The 27,060-nt window shown below is 33.5% G+C and overlaps 3 protein-coding genes across 11 annotated transcripts; 1 reads left to right on the forward strand and 2 right to left on the reverse strand.

Moving 5' to 3' along the window:
- Positions 1-967: 967 nt before the first annotated feature.
- On the forward strand, positions 968-5,076 carry LOC107891291 (uncharacterized). 6 transcript variants are annotated; one of them, XM_016816042.2, is made up of 7 exons: positions 968-1,085; positions 1,949-2,077; positions 2,151-2,350; positions 2,492-2,599; positions 2,771-4,170; positions 4,377-4,449; positions 4,629-5,076. In XM_016816042.2, the coding sequence occupies exons 2-7, from the start codon at positions 1,981-1,983 to the stop codon at positions 4,779-4,781; spliced, it is 2,031 nt and encodes a 676-aa protein (XP_016671531.1). In that variant the 5' UTR covers positions 968-1,085; positions 1,949-1,980; the 3' UTR covers positions 4,782-5,076. The 6 variants fall into 6 exon arrangements, with proteins under 6 accessions (XP_016671531.1, XP_016671528.1, XP_016671529.1 ...); XM_016816039.2 differs by having other exon boundaries at positions 970-1,085; positions 2,768-4,170; XM_016816040.2 differs by having other exon boundaries at positions 998-1,139; positions 2,768-4,170.
- A 3,094-nt stretch (positions 5,077-8,170) lies between these two features.
- On the reverse strand, positions 8,171-15,386 carry LOC107891290 (DNA-binding protein SMUBP-2). The gene is made up of 15 exons (XM_016816037.2): positions 15,069-15,386; positions 14,736-14,840; positions 14,464-14,532; positions 13,716-13,805; positions 13,506-13,589; positions 12,980-13,147; positions 12,246-12,433; positions 11,773-11,845; positions 11,249-11,302; positions 10,256-10,513; positions 9,713-9,919; positions 9,503-9,606; positions 9,027-9,171; positions 8,745-8,879; positions 8,171-8,633 (listed from the first exon to the last, which is right to left on the reverse strand). The coding sequence occupies exons 1-15, from the start codon at positions 15,159-15,161 to the stop codon at positions 8,457-8,459; spliced, it is 1,950 nt and encodes a 649-aa protein (XP_016671526.1). The 5' UTR covers positions 15,162-15,386; the 3' UTR covers positions 8,171-8,456.
- Positions 15,387-15,710: 324 nt separating this feature from the next.
- On the reverse strand, positions 15,711-24,112 carry LOC107891289 (uncharacterized). 4 transcript variants are annotated; one of them, XM_016816035.2, is made up of 15 exons: positions 23,948-24,112; positions 22,775-23,223; positions 22,433-22,526; positions 21,793-21,979; positions 21,439-21,697; positions 20,733-20,945; positions 20,568-20,654; positions 20,335-20,469; positions 19,066-19,179; positions 18,657-18,904; positions 18,498-18,578; positions 17,903-18,134; positions 16,848-16,946; positions 16,565-16,750; positions 15,711-16,277 (listed from the first exon to the last, which is right to left on the reverse strand). In XM_016816035.2, exons 2-15 carry the CDS (start codon positions 23,117-23,119, stop codon positions 16,176-16,178), a joined length of 2,382 nt encoding a protein of 793 aa, XP_016671524.2. In that variant the 5' UTR covers positions 23,120-23,223; positions 23,948-24,112; the 3' UTR covers positions 15,711-16,175. The 4 variants fall into 4 exon arrangements, with proteins under 4 accessions (XP_016671524.2, XP_040956635.1, XP_040956634.1 ...); XM_041100701.1 differs by lacking the exon at positions 23,948-24,112 and adding an exon at positions 23,807-23,933; XM_041100700.1 differs by lacking the exon at positions 23,948-24,112 and adding an exon at positions 23,461-23,768.
- Positions 24,113-27,060: the final 2,948 nt, after the last annotated feature.

The raw sequence follows: 27,060 nt of genomic DNA on the forward strand, positions 1-27,060 counted from the left end.
TAGAAATTCTTACAATATTGTTCAAAAGAGTTGTTTAAATATTTATGTAATTTGTTTTGAACATATGTATTATTATAGAATTGTCATGATCAAAGTTTTGTTATGTTTGTTGTTGAAAACTCCTAAAATGATCAAAATATATTTTCCTCCCAAAAAATTCCTCACTCATGACTTTCAAAAAATTGGTGATATAAATCTTAGCAAATATGTTCGAATGATATTTGGAAAGCTAACATTCAAGATTTGAATACGTAGAATATGATATATTATGTGATGTTGTCATGAGATGGAGTAAATACGTGTTGTACTCTTTTTCCCTAATCTGAAATTTTGTTTCACTGGGTTTTCCTGGTAAGGTTTTTAATCAAATAGCATGTTATGCGTATTATAATCATATGTACTATTTTTCCACAAGGTTTTAGTAAGGTTTTAATGAAACATATTATCTACTAATAGACATTTAAGGATGAGCGTTATGATTATTTTATTATTAAGTAGATATTTATTAAGGTCAAATTAAGTTTGATATACATTATGAATTTAATGTTTATTAAAAGTAAATTTTTATACCATATATACTTCTTATGTCTATAAATATAGACTTTAAAGAAATACTATAAATATCCCTATTGATAAATAAAATATATAATTTTTTTATTTGTTGTTCTTTACTCTTTTTATTTCATAACAATTTTCAATTTAAAAAATAAAAAATATAACTAATTTTTAAAAATGAAAATAAATAATATTTTTATAAACCAAATTCAGCCTAATTTTTGAAATACGAATAAAGGATTTAATAACCTATTATTATTTTATAATAATGGAAGCAAAAGGGATTATGAATAGAAGCCCAATAGTTTTGGGCTCTAAAAATTATGTCCTAATTAGATCAACTCAATAAGCCCAAATATAAGCAAGCTCGCCTCATTTTCCTCTATTTAAAATTAAAATTTAAAAAGCAAATATATATATATTATTTTAAATTTTTTAAAAAGGAAAAAAACCACCACGAGAAAGAACACATTGTTTCCCGGCACTCAAGTGATACTCTTCTCTTTGAAATATTTCAATGGATTCTTAAGGTTCTAAATTTTCTATTCATCAGCAGCATGATTGTTAGCTAAGCATTCACAATTGTACATTTTGATTCTTTTTTCTTTTTTAATTTGGCAATATCTGTTAAGAATAAAGAAATTCCTAAATTTATGTGTATCGGCTGATAATAATTACTTCCTGTGTTCCTCTTTCTGTTTGGTATTCTTCTTTCTTTCTTTTTTTGTTTGTTTCTTTCGATATAAGATTTCATATATTTTCCGGATGCTGTACTTTCTAGGGTTTTGTACATTCTTAGTTCAAGGGACTTATTATTATTATTTTTTGTAAATATGGCTTTGAGTTTGATTTTTCATTCTTTTTCAGTTAATTAACTTTGATTTAAGTTTTCGCCTAGTTATTTTATTTTTTTGGATGCTGTATTTTCTCGGTTGTTTTTTTTTTTAACATTTCTTAGTTCAAGGGACTGGGGTGTTTATTTTTCTAAAGTTTGGGTTTGACTTTGATTTTTCAGACTTTTTAGTTCATTTATCCACCACGGTAAACTATTACTCTAGCGGTAGGTTAATGAAGGATTTTTCTTGAAATCTGTCCAAGTAGTTCATACATGAGATAATTTTCTCTCCATTAATCAGGTTTATTATGTTTCGTCTGTCGCTAAATTTATTTTTCATTGCTCATTTCCGCGCATGAGATTGTAAATTTAGCCAAATGTGGTTAAACACAATGATCTTCTCGTTCTTGAATGATGTCATCTTTAAGGGTTTTTTTATTATTAAAAATAATGTTTATTTATTGGTTTTCATATGTATAATTTTACATTCCTAAAAGGTATTTTTTTGGTCTGAATTCTTATAAGGGTTGAAACTTACGAAACTCGTGTTTGTAACAGGTAAATCAAGTGCTTGCTCTTGACTAGGTCCGATGTTTCGCCCTTACACTTATGGTCCAAGAGCTGCATGGCTTTGGATCATTGAGTACGTATCAAGCTTTCCCCAGCTAGATATTTCCATTATATCCGGTACGGACAAATACAAATCTCATGGTGTTTGTTGACTATTTTGGGTCTTTTACCTTTTTCTTTCTTCTTTCAGGTCTGATTGAAACAGCTCCAATTTTACCAGAGGACCTAGAAGAAAATACAAGTGAAAGGGTTGCTTTAAGATGCTTGGAGGAGTTATTTGGTCCTCAAAACAGTCATGGAAGTGTTTCTCCTGTTTCAAGAGCTGTTTTGAATCCTTCTGCAAGCTGCGATGATGTTCTTGATCACATACTGTATCACATACTGCAAAAGGTCAAATATAAAATACATTCTAGTTTCAGCATTGCACTATAAATTTGGTTGTCTTGAAAGAACAACTTTTTTTGTGTCACTCGTAAGACCTTGCTAGCTGAAATGCACGCACTGTCAGTTACAAGTATCTTTCTTTATCAGGTCCCATTATCTGATCTGAAAAATGCTGGACCAGAGCTTTTGAGATGGGATGGTCACTCCTTTATTGAGCATAAAAGAGCCACCCTACCTAAATGTGCATTAGAACAGGTAAAACTGGATTCTTCTTCTTCTTCTTTTAAGTTTCTTTGTTCCTGGCTTCCTGCTGCTATGATGCGATAATGGCGTCAAGCTTCACTCCTTTTGTTTTCTCTCATCCAAGTTCTTTTTTTTTTCTTTCTAAATTTGTTTATCGTTTCTTATTGACCTTTTCTGTAGCAGTTGAAAGATGTTATTTTGCTGGACGATCCTTATCTTGATGGCAATGAAAATGGGCCTCCATCACGGTCTGATGACAGCAATGATGAAAATGGTAATCAAGAGGGTAACTTGATTCCACAAATTAAAAAAAATGAAGAGTTGCTTGGAAGAAGTCCAATTCCGTCAAAGAGGTCTAGAGATGAGTTGGTTGCTGGAAATTCGAAGGGAGTAGTCAGTGTTAACCATGGTAGTATGCAATGTGATCTTCATTTGAATGCAAAGAAGTCAAAGCTAGTTGCAAATCCCACTTGTACTATTCAGGCTGTTGCGGAGCTTCCAATTCACCTGCATGGTGATGATGAGCAGTTGGAAGATGAATCTCAAAGGATTATGAAGGTTACTGAAATAGAGACTAATAACTTGGGAAAGGTTTCTCAGATAGGCGAGGGTGATCAAGATTTATGTGTTGCCTCAAGGACCCCTGGGCTGATGGTCGAGCAAAAGCATGGAGATATAATTTGCCCAAATGTTGTGATTAACGAATCCAGTCCTGTTGAAAATGGTGCACCGGTAAAGGAATCTAGTGGTGATGTGGGTGGAAATATTGATCAAGATTTTACATCAAGTTCCCAAAATTCTACCTCCGCTGATGGGTTGCAAGAAAATGTTGATCTGAATGGGGAAAAAGCTGACATGGATCATCCTTGTGTGGAACAAATATGCGAAGATGAAGATGAGATCTTTAACATTTCCTTAAAGAAGAACCTTTTCTTGAGTTCACAGCGCATGGCAAGTCAAGATCCTGTGCAAAATGCTGACTGGACAGAACAAAATTCTTGTGTCAAGTGTAATCAAAATGGTCGGTTGTTGGTCTGTACTTCTAGTGGTTGCCTGCTTGCGGTTCATGAGAGCTGCTTGAATTGCCCTGCAAGATTTGATGATAAGGGCCACTTTCTTTGCCCTTTCTGTGCATGCTCTGTTTCCATCTCAAATTACCTAGAAGCTAAGAACAAGATCATCTTGGCAAGGAAGAAACTAGTTGCATTTATGGGGCTTATGGGAAAACTTATTCAGGAGCAGGGGAGGTCTTGGAATCATTCAAAATTAAATGGCAATGAAAACCTTGCTGGAATTCAGGAGAGTGGGCATCTAGGAAGAGAGCATGAGCACAAACAGGAAGAACTACCAGCCAAGCTTAAAACCTCTGATGATAATCCAACCACTGAAAACACTGAAACTTTCCCCATAAATCAGGTAGAAGTTGAAGGACATGACATGCTAAAGGAAGTTGTAGGGCCTCAGATTACTGATGCACGTCAGAAACTTGTCAATAGTGATGGAGAGGAATCATCTACCAGTGCTGATGATAAGTATATAATATCTAGTCATTCTACAAGGTCCAAAAAAAGTGAGACAAGGCAGTAAGTTCTCTTTGCGTAAATTGGTAACATTCATGCATCTTCAAGCATACACATGCAAACGCACACACATATACACCATTTCTAACGCATTTTCTTTTTTAATTTTTAACATGCTTTTGCAATCAATTTTATTATTTTTGTGGGAAGAAATGAGTTAGCCTTTGGTTTTATTGATGATTAAATCTTAACAAGATTCTTATTTGTAGATCATTCTCGCCAACTCGACAATTGAGGAGAAAGAAAGCTCCATGGACAAATGACGAAGAAGAGATGCTCAAGGTAATTACTTTCTTTCATAGGTCGTAGAAGTTATAGTTGATAGTTTTGAAGTCCATATACTTGTATACTCCTGGTGTTACAAGAGTGAACTTTCTGAAATGTTTATTTACCAAGCACATGGCTTGTAATACATGTCAAACTTTCTTGTAAGATTTTTACTGGCTATATTGTGCTTGCAGAAGGGAGTGCAGGAGATTGCAAATGAGGATGGGACAGTTCCATGGAAGAGAATTTTGGAGTTTGGTACCAATGTGTTTCTTATGGATAGGACTGCAACAGACCTCAAGAATAAGTGGAGAAGTATGTGCAAGGGTAGCCCGGGATGCAAATGATATGATGTCACAGCCTTGTGATTTTGCATCTTATATATCTCGGTTAAGTCATCTCTTTTTGTTTTAAAGGAAGTAGGTGAGTTCAATAGCTCTGTTATGATTTACTGTATTCAGGGCTAAAGCATAAGTAATATGAAGTTGGAAATGGGTTTTCCCCCTGTTTTTGTCTTTTGTGAAATGACATACTTGTTTGCCTTTGATGGAACTGGAAGCCAGTATTTTGAATGATGTTAGTATATATCATCTATGTACCTTTGGTCATCTCTAATGCTAAGATATGGCTAGTTTACTTAAATAGTTTAATCCTAGCTATCTCCAAATTTGATTTTTTACATGCATTTGATGGGAGTGTATAAGATGTTATATATTGTAGGGGTGCGGGAATTCACCTTCACAATTCTATTCTTTGAGAACAAGAGTGTTGATAGAATAGGGAAACTCACCCTTGCTAGCAAGATTTTAGTTGAACTTTAATCCTTAACTATTAGGTGTGAATTTATTTCCTTGCAACACGGGCTGCTGATTGAGGGTGTGGACTGGTGTATTGTTGGGACTCTGTCTGCTAGTTATAAAAGCTCAAGGGCTTCCTCTCACAGTTCTTTGGTCATGCAAAATGAGACTACATTAGTTAGATTTTTTCTTACACAATATACACATGTTTTAGTATATCCAAGAGTTCCATAAAGTTTGAACAAGTCTTAATGTCAACGTTGAACTTGAAGTCTTTGTTATTATGCTAGTAACTTGATTTGCATTATATATATATATATGTAACATATCTACTTATACTAGTGTGAAATTAAATTACAAATTAAAAGTTTAACAATACAAATCAAACTAATAACTCTATCATATTAATTAAGAATGAACTTTTAATATTTAATATTTAAAAGATTTTTAATTCAATAAATAGTTTTTTTAATTTATTCAAATTTTGATATACATTTTTTTTAAAGGTAAATTCATTCAATGAATGGAACCATACAATTCAGGAAAAAAATAACAAATACTTGTTGTAGATGGGGAAGGACAAGCTCTATCAACACAACAAAGGCTTTAATCTCTGCATTAATAGAACATTATGACACGTTGGCAATTAGTTTTGTTACAACTCAAGCACGACATATTTGGAATAATTGCAAATACTTAACATTATAAGGAAATCAGCCCCGGATAGTCTAAAGCGGTAAGCAAAAAATGACAAAAGAATCAAGCATTCACCAAACTATAGAGGATTACAACAAAATCATCCCTAAAATCACTTGTAAATCTAAGATTACATGTCTAAGCAAGACTAAAAACTGTACTACAAGAGTAGATAAAAACTTCTAAAATTGAAGATTTATTAAAATAATGGAAAAAACAAACAAAAAAATATAAAACTTAAGAGGTCCAAATCGACTCGTGAAATCATTTATTATTTTGAAATATTCTCAAAACAAAACAGATTAAGAAGTTGACGAAGAGCCACCCACTTTCCAAGAAAAACTACAGGTGGCCAGTAGAGTTTTAGCGAACGGCAGACATTATCATCTATCCATCACAACTTGTGAAGACAACAAAGATACCCACAAAATAGATCTGCAAACTGAAAAATAGAAAAGACATGTGAAGTGAATGAGAAGAAGAAAGAAAGAAAAAAAGAGTTGATGGGAGTGGGAAAAAACGGGCGATAGCCAGCCCGGAAGCTGGCGCCTCCGCTGAGCAAAACAAAAGATAAAAAACAAACGGCTTGGAGAAAAAAGAGAAAATTTTTAAATTTTGATATACATTATTTAAATCAATAGAATGTGAAATTGAGCTTAGAACAATCTTAAAAAATTCACATTTTAGGCATCAAGTACCATCGATGTGGCCTTGGTGGTATGGGAGCCATGCACACTATTGGCAATTTGGGGTCTTGGATGTGCGGGAGCCTTAAACACTATCAACACAATTGGCGCTTAGTTGTACAAGAGCCTTGGACACTATTGGCGCTTAGGTGTGCAAGAGCCTTGAACACCATCAACATCATTGGCCTTTGGATGTGCAGGAACCTCACACACCTCTGACACCATCGGGCCTTGGTGGCATGAGAGCCTTGTACACTATTGGCATCATGAACCTTGCTGGTGTAGGAGCCTTGGATGACATCGACACCATAGGGTCTTGGTGTTGCAAGAGCCACACACATCATTAGTAACTCTAGGCTTTAGATGTATGAGAGCCTCAGACATCATCAACATCATTATCCCTTGCACATGCAAGAGTCTCAAACACCATCAACACTATTGGCCATTGAATGTGCAAGAACCTCAAACATCATCGGCATCATTATCCCTTGGATGTGCTTGCACACTATCAACACAATGGGGCCTTGGATATGCAAGAGCATTGCACACCATCATCACCATGAGGTCTTGCTGGGGTAGGAGCCTCAGGCAAGATTGGGCCTTATTGGTGCAAGAACCTTGCACACCATTGGCACAATAAGGCCTTCGTGGTGTGAAAGCCTCGCACACCATCAGTACCATGGGGCCTCACATGTGCGGGAACCTCGCAAACCCTCGACAATTCATGGCATTGGTTTTGTAGGAGCCTTGCACACCAACGACACTTGTAAGCCCTTGGGTGGGAGAGGCCTGCACACAATCGGCACTAGCAAGGCCTTTACTGGTGTGGGAGCTACACACCATCAGATGAGTTTAGGCACGTATTCAAAATTTTTTTCTGTTAATACAAATTTTATAGATTTTAAATTTATAGTACTGTGGGAGGATGCTTCAAACAATTTCATGGTCAACCGGCTTATTTCCTAATTTTAACGATTTTTTCAATATTTATCGGTCCATAAATTTTCTAATTTTTTTTGGTTGGGTTTTTTGGTTCCAAATTCGAATTGCATGTTATTTGTATTTATTGTTGTGGAACGTGTCTAACAAAAAGTGTCCTCGTTTTGAGCATTCCAATGTCTACTGGTTGCAAGACTCTCAATCTCTTTAGAGGGAAGAAATCTTGAGTGCCCTAGAAGGGGGCACAGAGGTCGGGGATGCCACTCACTAGAGCCTGCTCACGCCTATCACATAGCACCCTCACCCTGCCCCAATCACTGGAGCACCCATCCCCCGTAAAGTTCTTGACAGTGCTCCAGCCAACTTCCAATGACCCTCTGGTGAACCTCCAGTGAGGGTTTTCAAAAGAAAAAATGATATGGTCAAAATCTACTCTGGCAATGAAGGGGTAATCATCCCCTTCAAGTGAAACCAAGACTGCCCTAATTTTATGCCCAATGCATTCGATGCACAATCAAAGTTCTTCCTCCGTGATTTCATTTTCCAAATACCCTTCTTCACCCATCGAAATACATCCAAGCATATGGTAATCTTATGACAATCTTACATTCCAATCCATAACGTAAAATGCCACAATTCTAACCTTCCTTTAAAGTTAATTTGTTAGTATAACAGTCGTCAAACCTAAGCTTTACTTGTTCTGATATCAATATAAGATCAAACACATATGATCTGGAATTTTTATCAAGTCGAAAATAACAAAGAAAGATGCATAGAACGTAAGAATATTAAGTTTCTTCTGCTCCAAAAACATGTAGCAAGAGATCCGAGGAATCACACCACAAAGCCAACAGATTATAGTACCTCTCATAATGTGATAAAGTTGTTCCCCATGGATCTTCACTTATTCATTACAATACTCAGAGGCACTTAAATACTCACCATGCTCCTCAAAATACTCAACCAATCGCTTTAAGAACCCATCGCTACTAACTGTTTCAGTGTCACATACAAGACAACACTGTCTTCTTGCTCGTGTCACAGCCACATTCATTCGCCTTCGGTCACTTAAAAAACCAACCTGAATGGTTTGAGAATTATAAGCCCAAGAATGTAGTTGATCATAATTTAACACCGTGAATTGTACAATATATTCTAAGGAATCCAGTTACAACAGAAGAGATGCTAATACCTCTTTCTTTGAGTTTGACCGAACCATTGAAATGATAATCGCTTCCTTCTCTCGACCTTGGAAACCATCAACAGTTGAGATTTCCACATTCTTTAGCTTATCTTCATTGCTTTTCAACATCTTCAATAAGACCACCTGCAAAATCATCCATGGATCTATGAGTTTATGCATATAAACAAAGGGTATAGGTTCAATAGAGTATTTCAGTCTTGCAATGTTTTAATCAAAGTTGTGAAAATTCATAGAAATGAGATCAACCAATCCATAATAAAATCTTCTTACCTGTGCAGCATAAGGGGTAATAATTCCAATATCAGAAGCATGGACTCCAGCATGAATGAGTCTCTTTGCATGTGAAATAGCTACCTCAGCTTCACCTTCATTCAATGTGCTCTCTTCCTCATCCTTCTTCTCTTCCATATCACACCTATAGCAAATTAAAATCGAAGTCATATGTGCCTCCTACCACATTTGAGATGTTTCTTGTGGTAGATTCAAATTGGATCTTCATTTTCACACATTTATCTTCCAACTTCTACCAACATTTGTATCAATTTTCCTTTTAAGAAACCATATAGTCAAAGTATTTCACTAAATGTTAAAGTTTTTTTTTTTTTGAAAGCAAAGCTAAGTTAAATAACAATAAAAAGAAAAGGGAGTGAAATCCATTTCATGTGTTACCCCCAAAGCAGCTAAGAATAGAGGCCAAATAAAAAAACATGCATGCTTGTTATCAAAATTCAATAATAAGAGCTTACCCAGTTGTGTCTATGAGAAGAAGGGTTGGTTCTGTTGAAGTTGACTTCTTAACATTCTCGAGATCAAAAAGCATGTGCGTAGCAACACTAGAATGGGCTTTGATCTGCAATAACGATATAACTGCCATGAGCACAACGTAGCAAAACAAAATGTTCATTTAACCTGCAATTTAAATATGTAAGCAAGCATACACGCTCAAATCTCAGTACCTTGCTGCTGTAAAGCTCTTTAGATGACCAGTTCATAATAAGCTCATGCATGCGGTACTGGACAGTGAGCATGGACATGACCTCATCTCCATACAGATCTGCAAGGCGTTCAAAAAGGGTTCTTCCTAACCCTTTCCTCTCAGCTTCAACACTCTGGATAGTCGGACGAAGCTGCAGATGGTCCCCCGCAAGTATACATCTTGAGCCCTGAAATAATGACAGTGGAAATTAGGTGGGATTGCACAGTTACACGCTAGGTTTATGCTCAGCCATAGAATCTTACAAGTAAAATATCAATTTTCATTTTACATATATTAAAGAATAAGCATGCACCATAAAACCTAGAAAAAGGCAGGTTTCACATTCATAAATCTTGAAGAACCGTACCTACTAGATATCAGAATAACTATGTAAATGAGAGGGGGTTGGGTGATCCAATTCCTAAAAACAATTTTGTCTCTAAACTGTACAAAAAGTTACTTCATATTTGTTATCCCTTTTTTTTTTTATTAATGCACGCATCTACATTCACCACATAATTACCTTTAGTAGAGCCATCCAGCATGCTATTTCAAGAGCCTGCGCAGCTTCATCAATAATAATCAAATCAAATGTAGTGTTGTCCAGTTTGCGAGAAAATGCACCAGTCAACGTTGTCAATATGACATCTGCATCCTTAATTACATCAGTAACAGCAAGCTGCTGCCTTTTACGCTCTTCTTTTGAAAGAGTTCTAAGCTCCTTCTGGATCTCTCTCCTTGTATTTCTGTCTTTGGTTTTCAATAATTTCCCATTTAGTGCCTGAAGCAATGAAGTAGAGTACGCTGAAGAACAGGCAAAACTAAAATTCCTCTCTATATACAAAATGTATAAATGAATTCAACATGCAAATATATTTTTTTATAAAAGAATGCCAATGTTAATACTTGGTCACTGACTCAAATATTTCACTAGAGACCATTTCAGGATGAAGTTAGGCTCCAGTTGGCTCTAAGAAATATTTCCTGTTTTTATTTTCTATTTTCATTTTTAAAAAATTAATTTACATTTTCTATTTAAAATTTGAAAAAAAACATTTGGTAAATAAAAGTTAATTGTTTTCAATAAGGAAAATATAAAAAACATGTTTGCTATCTATTTTTCTATAACAGAAACATTAGAAATATTTTTTTTTAAATGGTACAATTATATGGATTTGGAGGGTAAGATATTAATATTCAAAAATTGTTGAAACAAATACTTTTACATTTATATGGGTTTGAACCAAGGTCGAACATTTAAAGTTAGTTTTCCAGAAATCATTTTTAAAATTTTCAACCAAATACATTTTCTTTATTGTTTTCCATTTTTCAAGGAAATGAAAACAAAATTGGTCATTGTTTCTTGAAACCAAATGGAGGCTTAATATCTAAACTAAGGTCACAAGAATCGATCATGCTTTAGTATATTAGCTTCAATATTGAAAACTGAAACTTCAATCTATGTTCTTTTGGGTACTGTACAACTGAGACATTAAATTATAGCATAAGCATATACCTTCATTTCCTTTCTAATGTCATTTGCAAGAGAGCTATTATCTCCTCGTAGTACCTAACAGCAAAAGAACCAAATATATAAGCAAACTAAGATTTAGACAAGAGATAAACTTAATATAAGAACACAGACAAGAAAACAAAAGTTGCATCTACTTCAGAAGAAAGCATAGGAAACAGTCATTCTTGCTACTATATTCACAAATAGATGACATAAAAGGAAAGTTTATGCACTTCGTAAAAGAAAGTGAAAATACAAGATCAGGTAAGGTGTTAATTTCTCTGTAAAGAGAACATGAGTAGGAGATGTATATCTTTCCTAGGAAAACTATGGATAACAAAATGATAAAAGACAAGCAAAGGCATATACATGATAAGAGCATTAACAGAATATGTAAAACACTTGACTGGGGTAACCATCAAGTATGTGCCTGAAACAGAAACCAACATCATGAAAACAAAAATTTTCTTGTCTTTCTATTTTAAAATTTCATTGTCAATTATTTCCTTTTGAAAACAAAGGTTTACCTTTGCATCAAGAGCACTGTCCAAAACTTGAGGTAATAATCGAGCAGGATGCCCCAATCTGACCATCTTTACTCTGATGAAAGCAGCAAAGATAAAATTGAGCAATTATACTGTCTTACTTCTAAAAATATTTCTAACCTTTCAAGTCTCAGTAGCAATCATATGAAAGGAACATTTAACAGAGGAAGTTACTAACGGATAGTGGCCCAACAATGAATAATAAAAGATAACTGAAAATTTTATCGAAAAAGAAAGATGCTAAAAACTGCAAACTTCAACAGAATCACAGGAAGCATTAAAAAGTCAGTAGTTTAAAGCCTTAGGCTCTTATCTGCTCAAAAAATCATTAGTCCTTTTGCATGCGTAAGGTTCCCAAAATAGAAACTGTGAGGATCAGAGACAAAAGTAAATCAGGAAAGATTTCTTTACTAGCTGAGGCTGAAGAATATTGCCCAATTATTGGGCCATTGTACCTGTGAGTGGCAAGTCGCTCAACAATGTTGTCAACAGCAATATTTGAAGCAGCACAAGCAAGTATCTTTGATCCTCGCTTCACTTCTTGTAGTACAATTTCCACGACTGTTGTAGTTTTTCCGGTTCCAGGAGGTCCATGCAGCAAAAATACATCCTTTGATGACAGTGCCTTTAAAATGGCATCTCTCTTGACCCAAAAAATAAGGTTAATGAATAAATTAGGCCAGGGAGGAGGATCCTTAATTTGTAAAATATGTAGCACACATAAAGCCTATAAATTGGATATACTACTAGACATATTGAATAAGAATATTAGTGCATGAATCAACAAGCAGTGATGACTGATGACCATAACACATATAGTAGCCAGTCAATTAAAATTTTAGATCAACAGCAAAGGAATCAAAGTTACTATTCAGAAAACCCAGGCAATAACCATTTCTTTACTTCACTCAATTCATCTTATTGCACTCTGAGTATCTGACCTAGAATAAAATATCAATTACCCAAAAATAATGGAGAAAAGGGCATGAGAGAGGAAACAAAGATAGCATCAATATTTCACATTGTAAACATGTTTTGAGGCCAACATGTTCATAGTGCAAATAGAATATAGTTTTTAACCATAATATCACCGCTCTGAGTGAGAAGAATAGAAGAAAACAAAAGAAACACAATGAAAAGAAAAATGAAAAGATTGGCAAAGGTAAAAACCAGAACCCATACAATGCACCTGAGAGTGATCAAGGTTTTTGTTAAATGGGGTGAATGTGACAGTGCCCTTCTTTGAGACTGTTGGCTGTCTCTCTCCAAACAGTACAGGAACTTGATCTGCAGCTGGACCCTTCAGCACACCTTTACTCAGTTGTATCAGGGCATCCTTCATCCTACGATATGTCACCTGCAAAGGTCATTAAATATTTTATGTGCTTTTTCTTATAACTTTAAGTCTACAAAACATGATAGATGATTAGATTCCACGGTTTTCAATCTAGTTTTAACTTTGTATAGATGATTAGATGTTAATAGGAAAAATGAACACTACAATATTACATTTGACTTCTCATATGATTCCCAGGTCAACCAGAACAAATTTTTCAACAAACATAAAATAAATAACTGAAATTTGATTTGAAATGCACTGGGGAAAGTTTAAGTCCACATGAATACTTAAAATAAAAGAAAACTATCATGACACAGTGTAACTGAAGAAGCCAATATGAAAAACCTGGAAGCAAAACAAATTCAGAATAGCAGACCTCATTTGCCACTTTTTCTAGACGCAAAGGATTATTTAAACCATCTTCAGGTACATCATCAAAAGCAACTGTGATTGAGGAATCCTGTTCAATATTGCACATGGATCAGTGGCATAAGAATTTCAGAGAAAGACCATGCATCATATGAAGCAACAAAACCAATAAAGAAATAACCCAACACCAATGCTCCTGTAATAAAGTCAAAATTACCTTCAACTGGTAAACTACACCTTGTCCAAGAGCAGGAGAACCTAAATCAGCCTTGTTTGGTTTTAGGACAACTACATCATGGGTTCCAAACTGCATTGCAAGCAGAGGAAAACATAAGCTGATAAAAAGAAGGGAACATGCATTTCAAAGCAAAAGTAAAAAGAAAAAATTCCCTTCATTGCCATTGGATGGGACATATTACTACTCATTTTGCAGTAACAGTAGTTAACAGATAATTTATGCAGGTTTCTCATACTGGAACAAGAAATTAATTTATATTTTTACTTTCTGCTGGAAGATTAATCAATTATTACCCAATGCAAGTGAACCAATGCCATTTCCTATTACATCAATCAGTTATTCATTGTTTCCAAGAAAATAAATTAGAACATTTTGACCCCAAACCACGTCTTCAAGCAATATCGTTCCAATCCCAAAGTAAGTCTGATAACTGTTGAAATCCAGCATTGCATCACATTGAAAGAAAATGCAAAGTGTCATATACAAATAAAAAACCTGTTTTCAACTAGAACTAATAGAAATGTTCATTTTAAAAATAAAAAAAATTTAGCAGTTGTTGCAATTATAGAAAAGACTAAAAAATAATTCACCAAAAGCAAAAGAATAATTAAATGCGAAATATGCTTTCTTCACTACAATTTAAAATGATTCTATAGTAGATCAATATCATGGAAAAAGCACCAAAAATCCCCAAAACTTTCCAGCTCTACCACTTAAGAATCCTCACCTTGTGAGCAGGAAGAACATCTCCTTTGGTCGATTGGAACTCAAGTAGAGTTTTCCCCATAAGCCCTGTCTGTTTGCAAAAAGAAAAAAAAAAAGAACAAACAATAAGAAACCCAAGCCATTTCTGATACATAATTTGGAGCATGTTCCGTTTAACAAAACTGAAAACGTATTATCCCCATTTTTCCCTTGCCTTCTATTTTTTAGAGCCACCAAAGGAAGCAAACTAAAAGTAGCACAACAGCAAACAAAAAGCTAACAAAATAATATAACCTGAGCGTGAACACACTTCAAATTTAGAATCGTGGAGCCCCTCTTTTGAGCAGTATCCAAATTTCTTGTTGCTCCTGAACTTATTGAAGCTGATATCTCAGCTTCCTGAAACACAGAAACAAATTTTTTTTCTTTTCAAAACTTTGTAAAAACAGAAAACCAATCAATAGAGACATAGAAGAATAGTATCATTTACATCAAATCATCACTAAAGTTTCAGAATTCAAGAATGCTAGAACAATATAAACATATTTTCTCCAGTTTGGTGCTATTTGATAATTAAAAAGTAATAATCAAATATACAGAGAGAGAGGGAGAGATAAAAGAAATAACCTTTTCCAAATCAATTAAAGGGGTGATATTGGAGATGAATTGTTGAAGAGAAATTGGAGATGATTTTTTCTTCTTTTCTCCCTCCATCGCCATCCCCACTTCTCTCACTGCTACGAGCACCGTTGAGGGACAACTATGAACGTTCCTTGAGTGGAGATGCTTGCTAAGGTCGTTTACACTCTTCAGAGTTCAATGTAATTTATCATCAGTGACTGGTAATTCAGTCTTACAATTTTAAAAACTCAATTCATTTTAGAAAATAGGGTAATCAACTTTTTTGGTCAAAACATCTGACAACTTTTAAAATTGTTTAATTTAGTCTTAATTTTAAAAATTTAGGCTTCAATATTTATATTTTTTATATTTTATTTTTTTTATGCTTTAAGGGTTAATTTTAAAAAAATAAAAAAATAAAAAAATTTAAATCAATACTAAATTGATAATTACCCAATCAACAGTTGATGGCTAAAAAAATTAAGATAGAACAATTCATAACTATTTTATAACTTTTTTATAATTAGATGACTAATGATTGAGTGACTATAAGTATAATTTATCCTAATGCTGAGGTTATAAGTTTTTAAGGTTCTAAGTTACACGTAAGAAAATTGTCCGATAAAATATCCCTAAGCTCAAAGGATAGAAAGAAGATCAATGCCTTTTGTATAAATTTGTTGGCACTGTAATATACCGCAATTCGTATTTGTGAAGGCAATGATGAAGAAGTAGACTTACAAACAACATAGAAAAGAATAAAAAAAACAAACAAAAAAGAGGGTTTCAACTTCCACACATTGACTCTTCCGCTAAACTGCACTTTGCTTATTCCACCCTCACTTCCCCCAAACAATTTCTATTTATTTTCCTCTTCCTTTGAATACTTAGAAAAATTGTGAAATCCATAAAAAAGGGAAAAGTAGTAACTAAGCCTGCATTCTTGTGCTACATCTGTTGGGTTACTGAATCTTGCATCAATTTGTCACTTTTAGATTTTGGCCGCTTTCCAAATCTTTGGTATAAAGCTAAGAATGAATGTTGATTAATGTAAATTTGGTTTTGGTCACTTTGGATTGCCGCATTGTTATATTACTTCAATTTAAAAGCTCTTCACTTGATTCTTATCAAACATTCTGGTGGTAATCCGTAGTCTTTTTTAAGGTGAGCAAGTTCCAGCCTCCAAGGGTCATTATGTAACTTGTAGTGCAAAACCTGTTTACAGACCAAAAAAAAAAAAAGGTTAACATGCATACACAAGAAAACATGAAGGGTATAGATCATATAATCTGAAGGCTGTTTAGACCTGAGGTCATGATGTGCAAATTGGGAGCATATTTAACACTTCAAAACATGCATGAAAAACAAAAATTGCTTCATTGGTTCTTTGGTGGTCCAATTGCATGTTTAAGCTTTATATGTTGGAAAACTGCTAGAACATTCTACTGTATGAAAAGGTAATAGATACAAGAGCTTTATATGTATTACCGAACGATGAATACCTGTAGAAATGTTGTGAAGACATCATCGTCAGATTGTTGCAAGAATTCAACTGCCCAATCCTCCACTCGGCCAAAACCAGTTTGTTGCCTCTCGGCTTCTAGCAAAATAGAATCGTGATAAAGGAACCGCTGCCATATTTTCTGTACATTGGTCAACTTGAACTCTATTTCAGTTTCATTTATGTTCTGCAGCGAATGTAAAGGCCGCCAAATGATCAGCTAAAAGCAAAGTTTCAACTCTCTCTTTTTCAGTTTATAAGAAAAGCCTAAAGAGACGCAATACCCGAAGAATCTTTATCAAATTTGGAATTTCATCTTCACGTATTCTAACAGCAAAGCTTTCATAGTTGAGCATATTCTCGTAAGGTAGGAATATACCATCCTATACATGAGCAGATAACAAGTCAAATAAGGGAAAAGGCAGAAAAAGGCTGATGAAACATGCATGAAAATATAGAAGTTAGACATCCGAGATGTAGAAGAACCCTACGGCTTGAGGAGAACCATTTACGTGTATTTGCAACAATGATCAATAGAGCATATTCCAGGAACTCATAGTTGGCGTGTACTTGAAGAGCAATAGTAAGATATGCTATAAGCATTCAGGGGGAAAGAACGAAAATTTCCTCTCGAACAACTTGAGCAATTTAGCTCATAGCAAATCATGGCCAATTTTTTCAGCACCATGCACTTTTCTCATTTGAAATTAGGATGGGGAGAAGGAAGCCTACCAGATGCACATGTGGATCATGCAAATTACTGTTTCTTGATAATTAATGTCAATTTTTAATTACCATAGTCAATCAAACAGTAAAATCATTGATCTCAGCACATTAATTTGTTTATTCATTAGTTTTCATGTTGCATATTTGTCTGTTCCATTAACAGGACATCCACTAAAAGCATTTGAGCAGCTACTTGGTGAACAAGCTAGCCACTAAAATCTGAAAATACTTCATTTATGCTGCCTTCAAAAAGAACTAGACAGCCCAAAATCTAATAAAGCTCATTTAGAATAAAGTTCTGTTCTCTAAATATTAAGGGAGCTAAATGTGCTTACTGCCTCCATAGAACACCTTAGTTTGCCAGGGAAAATTCTTCAAAGTTTTATACTTTTTATTGCCAAATAGCTTGAGGTGCAATGCAAAGAAGAGAAGCCATAATTCACCGAAACATGACAACCACTTCAAATGAATGCAGAACGTCATTTTCCACTCTGACATAGGAAGTAATCCAAGTCTAATTGAGATACCAATAAGCTAAATGCTTCAAGCTATAAATTGCTTCTCTAAACAGATCATGGTTTTATAAGGTACAAAACATGAATTAATACTGTACCTGAATAACCACAGGAATGCATCCTTGCAAAATACTATCTTCCATACGACCACTCCAGCCATCTCCAGGCAGCACCGCACAGAAAGTAGAATTGGCTATATCCTCATGATAGTTTTCAGAACGAAGTGGAGTCACAACCACATCTTCCGCATACTGTTTCCCTAGTTTTCCTTCCTTGTTAGGGGTTGATCCAAATTCATCGGCCAGTTTCTGTCTGATCCCCATGCTATACCTGCATGAACACCAAAGAACCATCTTCAGATAATTTCCAAGATTTTAAATTTATTAAATGCATATAGATGCCATGTAATAAGTAAAATCCAACCATTAAATGATGTAGCTTCCAGATAAATATGTTTCTGAATATTGATACCAAAGGTTCAAAAGTGATGGCTCATAAGTTTATTAAACACGATTCTTAAAATCGGAAAATAGCCCATTTTAGATAATGAAAATTTATGAAATGGAAGAAAGCATGGCTAAGAAATGAAAAAGAAGGTGCTGATTTTGGGATCCTCTGAGCATTTCGTCTATATTTCCTTTAAATATAACTTCCTTCATCAAAATTTTCCGTATTAACATGTAGTCTACTTACGTAGCTTCTGGTCTTCCACTTGTGTAAGCTGGTCCTAGATTTCCATTGAAGTAAAAAAGTGTCTTCCGGTTCTCACGAGGCCTGAAATTGAGAAACATAAGTATTTTATATAAAGACAAACAATGGGACATGTATTACTGCAATCAACAGGACGAGTACCTAGACCACAGTTTTGCACTTAAAGAAGTAACATCAGGGCGTTTCCAAGCAGGAAGAACAAGATCTTTTGCAGGATCAAAACAAGAATGGTTGCCTCTTCTATCAGATGGAATCTTGTCCCAGTTGTCAGCCCAGTAGGCTGTCGTTGAGTGGTTGTGCTTAGAATTTGTATTACCCCAGTGAACCAACATCATGCTATTCCATATCTCCTTGGGGGCATAGCAAGCACCTTCATCCCATGAAAAGGACTGCCTTCAAATGTAAAGGTGATATGATTAGCATACATAGAGCAAAGTTCTAAACAGAAAATGCCGACATATAGATAGAAATAAACATGCACACACAGAGAATCAGCTACCATTCTCTTCGAATTTCTATATATCATCAAATGAAACATTTCATATCATACCCAAATATGGTCTTTTCCTGCTGAGCGGTTCCAGTACGGATATTTCTCAATAATATGCTCATATGCCTTCTTATAAAATTCCAGAGTGAGAGAGCTCCTCAAACCAGTATGGTTCTGAAATCACAGAGTAATAAGGACATAAATTCATGGAACCTGGGATCAAATGAAAAGTTAATAAAGCCTTGTTGATGTTCACAAATGAAACAAAAGTGCTGCCTTTTGGTCACTGCAAGAGAGGACAAAATAGGAAAAATTAAAGCATAATAAGAATACTATCTATCAAGGAGGCAACATTTTTGTTAGAATAAAATATAAGCTACAAATCATCAGCAGTGCTGCCTGATAGACTAAGGGCCAGTTCTTCATTGCTTTTGAAAAGTGTTTTTGAAAAGTGCTTTTGAAAAGTTTGGCTTAAAATTTGAATGTTTAGCATTACTGTCAAAAAGTGCTTTTGAGAAATAAAATGTCCATTTTAGACATGTTATTATCAAGTAACAAATATGCATTTAAATAATATTTAAATTAGTTAATATTATTATATTTTAGTAAGAATATAAAAAAATTATTATAACTTGTTGTTAATATTTTAATATATGAAATATAAATTTTAAATATTTTTAAGCAATAAATATTAATTATTTATAAAATTTAATTAGAATATATAAACTATATTTTAAATATTTAAATATAACCATTAAATATTTGTAATTAGTATTCTAAAAATATTTTTTTATTTTTAATTAATGATTTTAACACAATTGTAATTAAGCACCAAGAAAAAAAATAAAAATACCATGTTATTGGAGGGGTGAAAAAGTAATTAAACACCAAAAGTGCTTTTGGGAGAAGAAAAGCTAAAATTTTTAGCTTCTCCTTTTCAGCTCATTTTCAGAAGTACTTTTCAAAAACACTTCTGAAAAGCTAAAAATTTCAGCCAAAAGTAGCTTGTTCTTCACAGCTTTTCCTTCAAAAGTGCTTTTGGAGTCAAAAGTGTTTTTTTTAAGTAATGAAGAACTGGCCCTAAGAAAGTTCTGTCTCAAATCGTAAAGGTTCATTCATTAAAAAAAGTGAACTTGCTAATATGCTATTGTAATATCTGGAGAGTTCCTCACAAGAGCAATCACACCATAGTCTTTGGTTTTAATTGTGAAAGACATTGAATAAAGCCCCCAAAATAGAAAGCAATGGACATTATACTTATCCACAATCCAATAACTTAATTTTAACACGGTAGACATAGACTAAAATATAACAACTTATGAAGTTTACCTCCAAGCTCAAATGGGGTGCATCATCAGCACGTGTTATGATGCAAGCATCCAGAACAGGAACAAAGAAAAAATCTGCTTCTTCACCATTTAATGTTCGATGTGGACTCGCTAGAATACTCTCATACATAGCCATCTGGAAATATATAGAATCAAAGCAAATTCTAAGCAATACTTCAGGTTATAAGGTGCTTTGCGTTAAATGTTAATACTAGTTTGAGCTCTGAAAAATACCTGGGAGCCATACAACTGCTCTGTCCACAATGTTGCATTCCTTTCATCATAGATTCTGTTCACACACTCGAACTTAAAATGCCGTCCCTAGAGTTGTCAATCAAGCAAAAATATAAGAATATTGCTCTTGGTGGTATTGGGTACAAAAATACTGCTCATTCTTACCTCAAGAAGCAAGCTATTGAACTCAGGAGGTAAATCATATACATATATAAGGGGCCTTTTCTTTTCAACTGCAGCATTGAGATTGACAAGTCTGCCTGTGACTTCATTACTAGGAATATCAAGATGAGCAGGTTTGAGCCACTTAGGCCACTCTCCAATTGGAGATACAACTGAAGGAATACTGCAGTCTGTCCCGTACCATCCATTATAGCACTGGAAAAAGAAAAAAAAAAGAAACCATGATTTAGTTTTGAATAAATCCAAGAAAGGGACAAGTTAAGCAAACATTCCCCAGTGTAAAGGGTGATTAACACAAATCAAATGTTTGAAGAAACATGAATGATAAAGATTTTTAAAATCAAATTAGTAATGTTTTGAAAAGGTTCCAACATAATTTAGCATTTAATCTGCTCCTAGAGTTTGCACATCATTCAAAGGACACTTACGAAAATTGTTGTTATTATAAGCTATTATCCTTCCAAATCAAGTAGTCCATTAATTTTTTGCTACCCCAAAAGTTGGCAGTGATTCTTTTATCCTTATCAATTACTGCTCATCACACACACACACACACACACACACACGTGTGTATATCCTTGCCTATAATGAATCTAGGTAGAAAGAAGACTGTTGAGAGAAATTTTCCTTTCAGAAGAAAATCAAGTTCCACAATTAATATAAACATACAGAAGGATAAAGCCATTACCTGACAAAACCCACCACGGCAATGGCCATTTCCAGAACATTGATTGATACAAACACTTTCAACAGGAACTTCACAGAAACGCCCCCAAAGTCCATCATATTTGCAATCACATTCCTCTTTAAACAGCACTTTTGAATCATATGCAGCAGCTGGGTCTACGTTACACCATCCTGGTTTGCTCCCATTTGTTGTAAAAATATTATCCAGGTCGGCTTTTGCCCAATCAGTCAGTTTGGCACCTTCAGGTTCAGAAGGTAAGCTGAAATAGAGACAACACAACGAGTGTGGCTTGTGAAGTTCATGATAGAAAAGAAATACCGAGAAGCATGGATCAGGAGACTGACTATAGCTTACTTCATTTGAAACCCACATGCCTCAGCCACAGGACGATTTGGATATTTTGTGCCTTCTCCACAAAAGCACATAGCTCGAGTAGTGTCACAATGAGCAGAACATATCGAGACAACCCATCTCCCATATGGTAGCTCTGGTGTTCCAGGGTAATTGCAACTCAAATTTAGCCTCTCGGAGCATGCTTCTCCTGTTCCATCAGATATGTCATTTAGCCAGTGTCATGATTAAAATATCATATTATTTTAGGATTTCTATTTTAAGACTTAAAGAGTAAACTGCCGTCAATTTGTAACAACAATTACATTCTTTATTGCTCCATAATCCATCTTAATTTGCTATTACCATTTAAATTGGTTATATTTCAAATTTCATCGTCTTTAATTGACCATCCTAGAGATGGACAAAACATGCAGCTCAACTTGTCCAAGTATTAGACAGTGTCTTATGTCCAATTTTGTAGAAGCTAGGAGCGGTAAGCTGTTAACTAATAGTCAACTGCATTTTTATCAAGTCTGTAATAGTTGATAGAATATTTATCAAGTTTATATGCAAAAAATGTTTGCAATGGATAAGGCTTTGCTTCCAATGACGGTTCTTATAGAACTTCAATTGAAACGAAGTCAATGAAAGAAGTACTGACCACTAAATCCGTGAAAGCATCTACATTGGCCCAACTCATGATTGCAAACACCTTGACCACTGCAGTCAGATTTGCAGCGCCTCCCACCTAGTGTCTGCCCAAAAGAACATATTTATGATGTGCAAGTCAAGATGATGCTGATGTAACATTAATTAGTCTAGGTCCATGAAATTAAGCAACATACATCCACTTGACCGTGCATGACAAATATAAACTTCCTAAGAGTAGCAGGCTGGAATTAAAGTTGTCACTCACACAGAAGAGAGAGTGATCCAGGATGGAGTAAGGGGCTGCTCAAGAAGACAAGAAGGATGAATGAAGATTAAAAATCAATATAATTACCTCAACAATGTTGACTTCTGTAGCAATAGCATCACAACCAGAAAGCCAGCGGCCTATCTCTGCCTTCCACGGTGCATTACGATAAACAACTCCATTATGCAAGTCGGTAGGAAACCTGTGATCTAAATTAAGACCTTGTGGTTTATTTTCCCAAACATGATCAGTACTCTGTTCAAGTGATGAATTAATTGGAACACATTTGTACTGGACTTGCCGAGCACTGAAGTAATCAAGAGATGGGACGACAGGAAACAGGAATAGATGAACTACTGAAACTAGCACTATAATAGAAGCAACTGTAGCCACCATAGACCATGAGCATTTCCACTTCTGAACAGAAAACATTATCTCAAGTACCTCTTCTAACTACAGGCGAGAACCAAATAAAAAAACCTTGATTTTCACATGAAAAATCCGCTCTATGCTCACGCCTCACTCTTTCCAAGCATCTATAACATCAATCAGAAAGCAGTTTTAGAAAATAAGCGCAACAAGCATATGCTTCATTGGAAACAAATTTTAGAGAGTAGATTTAGATTTAATCATTTTACAGATCATGAGGATGATTGTATTCTCAAATGTATAGGAATTCACTTTTTCATTTACCAGTTCACTGCTCAATAGAAATGCAAAAACGCCATGAATTAGAAAGTAATCATAAACATCCAATATTGAAGGAGTATTACCATAAAATTCATACAGCAGTTGACATCCAAATCCTTTGGAAATAAGTTCTCAACGGCAACCTTAAAATATTTTCAAAATTACAGTTTAAAACCCCCAAAGCCCTACTGCAATGTTTAATGATAAAAGCAAGCAGCAATTTATAAATCAGACAACCTCCAAAAATAACACCTTAAAATCTAAAACTCAAAACAAGCAGTGATTAACAATTTATGGAATTAAAACCATTTAACTTCTCACCTTAACTGGGAACAGGGCAATAAATCACTATAATAGATAGGATAGGAGAAAAGTTAAATTCTTTTCAATAAAAGATTGAATTTTGATGATAAAAAAGCAATGCCTAACCTTTAAACAGATCTGGGTTTGCAAAGTTTGACCAAAAAACAAAACTTAACAGGAAATGGTATAAACACATGAGAACGAGAATGTAATACTGCAATAGTTAATTGTATTTATAAATTAATGATTATTTAAAACAGTGCTCACCATTTGGCGCTTGTTCTGCAGATTCCAAGCACAGCCGGAGTATATATATATATATTAAAAGAATAATTAAAAGGAAATAATAATTTTGCAGCTGACGTGGGAAGAGTCGACGCTCTTATTACAAAAGCCACTAGGCTTTGGTCGAAGACGTTGGAAAATGCTGACAGTTAAAATTGCTGTAAATACCCAGTCCTCTTATCCAATGACGGGTTACTCGGAACAGAAAGCCGGTAGCAACTCAAGCCCAATTTTGTCATTTCACCCGCTTTTGAAAAGCGCTTTAAACCTCAAAAGTAAGAGCAAATTTTTTAGTTTCAACTTTGGACAAAAATACATTTAAGAAAAAGACAATTTTAACCGGCATTTAATATAATATTTTGAGAATATTTAAAATATTTAAAATTTATATTTCATATATTAAAATATTAACAATAAATTATAATAAATTATTTTTTATACTTTTACTAAAATAACTAATTTAAATATTATTTAAACATATATTTGTTATTTTATAACACTATATTTAAAATAAACGTCTTATTTTTTAAAAATCATCCTTTAATAACACTCAAATCTTAAATTAGAGTTTTAAAAATAATTTTTAAAATCACTTTTTTCACGGTAGAGAAAGCTTTTGAAATTTATGGGTTGTAAACTAAGGAAAGCACATGGTGTGATGACAAAAAGAAAACAATATTTTGGAACTTGGTATTAAATTAGAGATACCAAAAATTCATAATTTGTCATCATATTCATAACCTAATATATTAATTTAGTAAAGTTTTTTATTCTTTCTACCTTTAAATAGATGGGTGCATGGGGCAACAGCTGGAAACATAGCAATTTGCTCACCCGCACGTTCTAGTTTTTTACTTTTGGATGAATAAATAAATAAATAAAACAAGCCTCATAATTAATTAGAGTTTAGGGTTAAAAATAAATTATTAGGATTTGTATTAAAGGATATTCCAACGAGTTAAAATATTAATAATTTTATTATAGGAAGATAATGTATACTCATATTCTCTTACACTAACAACAATACCCATACTGATTGAATTAAAATTCAATTGATTAAATTAAAAAGAAATGAATTTATATGTTATGTATTTATGCATTTCATAATTATTTGAAATAAACTCTGTTGTGTATTTCCTTAAAAACTATCTAATAATAATAATGAAATAAACTGGAAATTAGGCATGCAATGAAAATCAAAAGGACAAAGGTTGGAATTCTGAAGCTCTAAAACTGAAAATTAATCATTCCAAATGCTCTCTTATGAGATGAAGCAAATGAACAAAGACATTAGCAACCAAAATTAGGCTTTAATACCACATGCCATGTAAGGCTATTACTTGGCAATACTCCCACTTATATTGCTTGCTCCCTAAACGTTATAGACCACTCCACTAAAATAATACACCAATCTATACATCATTTCATATCAACTACCTCATCTATTATATTTCTTTTTTTCTTTTTTTGAGAAAATGGATAAATTATTTGTATGCGTTATATAAGTGAGTAAAATAGTTCATTCATTAAAAATCGGTGTTTATATATAAAGTATAATAACCTTCAATATTTATACATTTATTCAATTTGACACATGCTCTTTTATTAGAAGTAAATTAGAATTCTTTTTGAAACTAATAAGGCTAAAGAATCAAAAAAATCTTAGTAACAAATAACAAATTAATTAAGTCCTTTTAAATTTTAAAAATTATAAACAAAAGTTATTTAAAAGGTTATAAAAATTTAAATTTTTTATTAAAAAGAACAATAACCCTTTAAAATCTAATGGTTATAAGATTTATATAAAATTTTTAATTTTAAAATTTTTATAACTTTTTTTTATGATTTTCAATGATTTTTAAAATTTTAAAAGTGCTTAATTTATTTTTTTAAATTTGTTACTAAGCTAAATTTTTATCTTTTATTTTGCTCACTTATCTAACATGCAAGGATTAATTTGTTTATTTTTTCAGTAAAGAAACTAAAATGCAATTCAAGATGTAGTAAATAGATTTTATGATACTTTCACCCCTATATGTCACTTTAATAATAAAAAAATACATTGTTTTCTAGTCAACTATTGAATTATTATAAATTTATAAACTATTGTTACAACTACTTCGCAATAGTGAATCATGTCACTGACTCGATAAAAAATTTGTATGGGTTTTAAGTTGATTAGGATGAGGTCCAAAATTCGATCAATATATTTTCTCTTTATCCCATTATAATATAATTATTCACTTATATAGAAAAAACCTACTTCAATTACAAATTTCATAACCTATATAATTATGCATATATGAAAGGTGTTGTTAAATTTAAATCCTCCATGAAATTTTCAAATTTTCAACAAAGTAATAACTCTAATAAGTTAAAAGTTATTATATTTTATTTTATTAGATTTTAGGTTTTTAAGTTTAGTTTTTAGTAAATTACATAATATTTATTTTTTGGTAAAATTATCATAGAGGCCCTTGTACTAAGAGTCAGATTGTATTGTGCCTCATTTACTCAAAAAATGGGCAGATTAATCCATCTACATTAGATCAAAGAGTAAATTGATTATTTCTTTGTACTCTTAAGAATTAGCATAACTAACAGAATAACTAGAGAGTGACATGTAATGTGCCATGTGTACCTCATGTTAACGTATATGACCAATTTCTAACAACAAAAATGGATGAAATTTTTAACAAAAGGACCAGTTTGCTCTTTGATTCAACATACAATGACTAATTAGCCCTTTTCTTAGTAGAAGGGGAAAAACGCAATTCAACTCCTAATGCATGGGTCTCTATAATATTTTTACATTTTTTATGTTTAATTTATATTTTGATGATTTTATGTATTATTTGTGTTAGTTTGAACTCATTTTCAAATGTTCTTTTATCCATTATAGGTCTAACAAAGCATTGAAAAAGGAAAGCTTAATTTGTACAAAGAAATTGTTTTTCCACTCTACGGGATCTTACCTTCGCTGAAGAGTGCGCCTGAAGTAAGTATTTTACCAGCCAACTTTCTACTCCAACAAACTATTGTTCGCTAGAGCGGAGTAATTAAAAGGGAAAATTTTAGGGCTCTGATTTTTGAAG

This window comes from Gossypium hirsutum, chromosome D09 (assembly GCF_007990345.1).
Source record: "Gossypium hirsutum isolate 1008001.06 chromosome D09, Gossypium_hirsutum_v2.1, whole genome shotgun sequence".
NCBI lineage: Eukaryota > Viridiplantae > Streptophyta > Magnoliopsida > Malvales > Malvaceae > Gossypium > Gossypium hirsutum.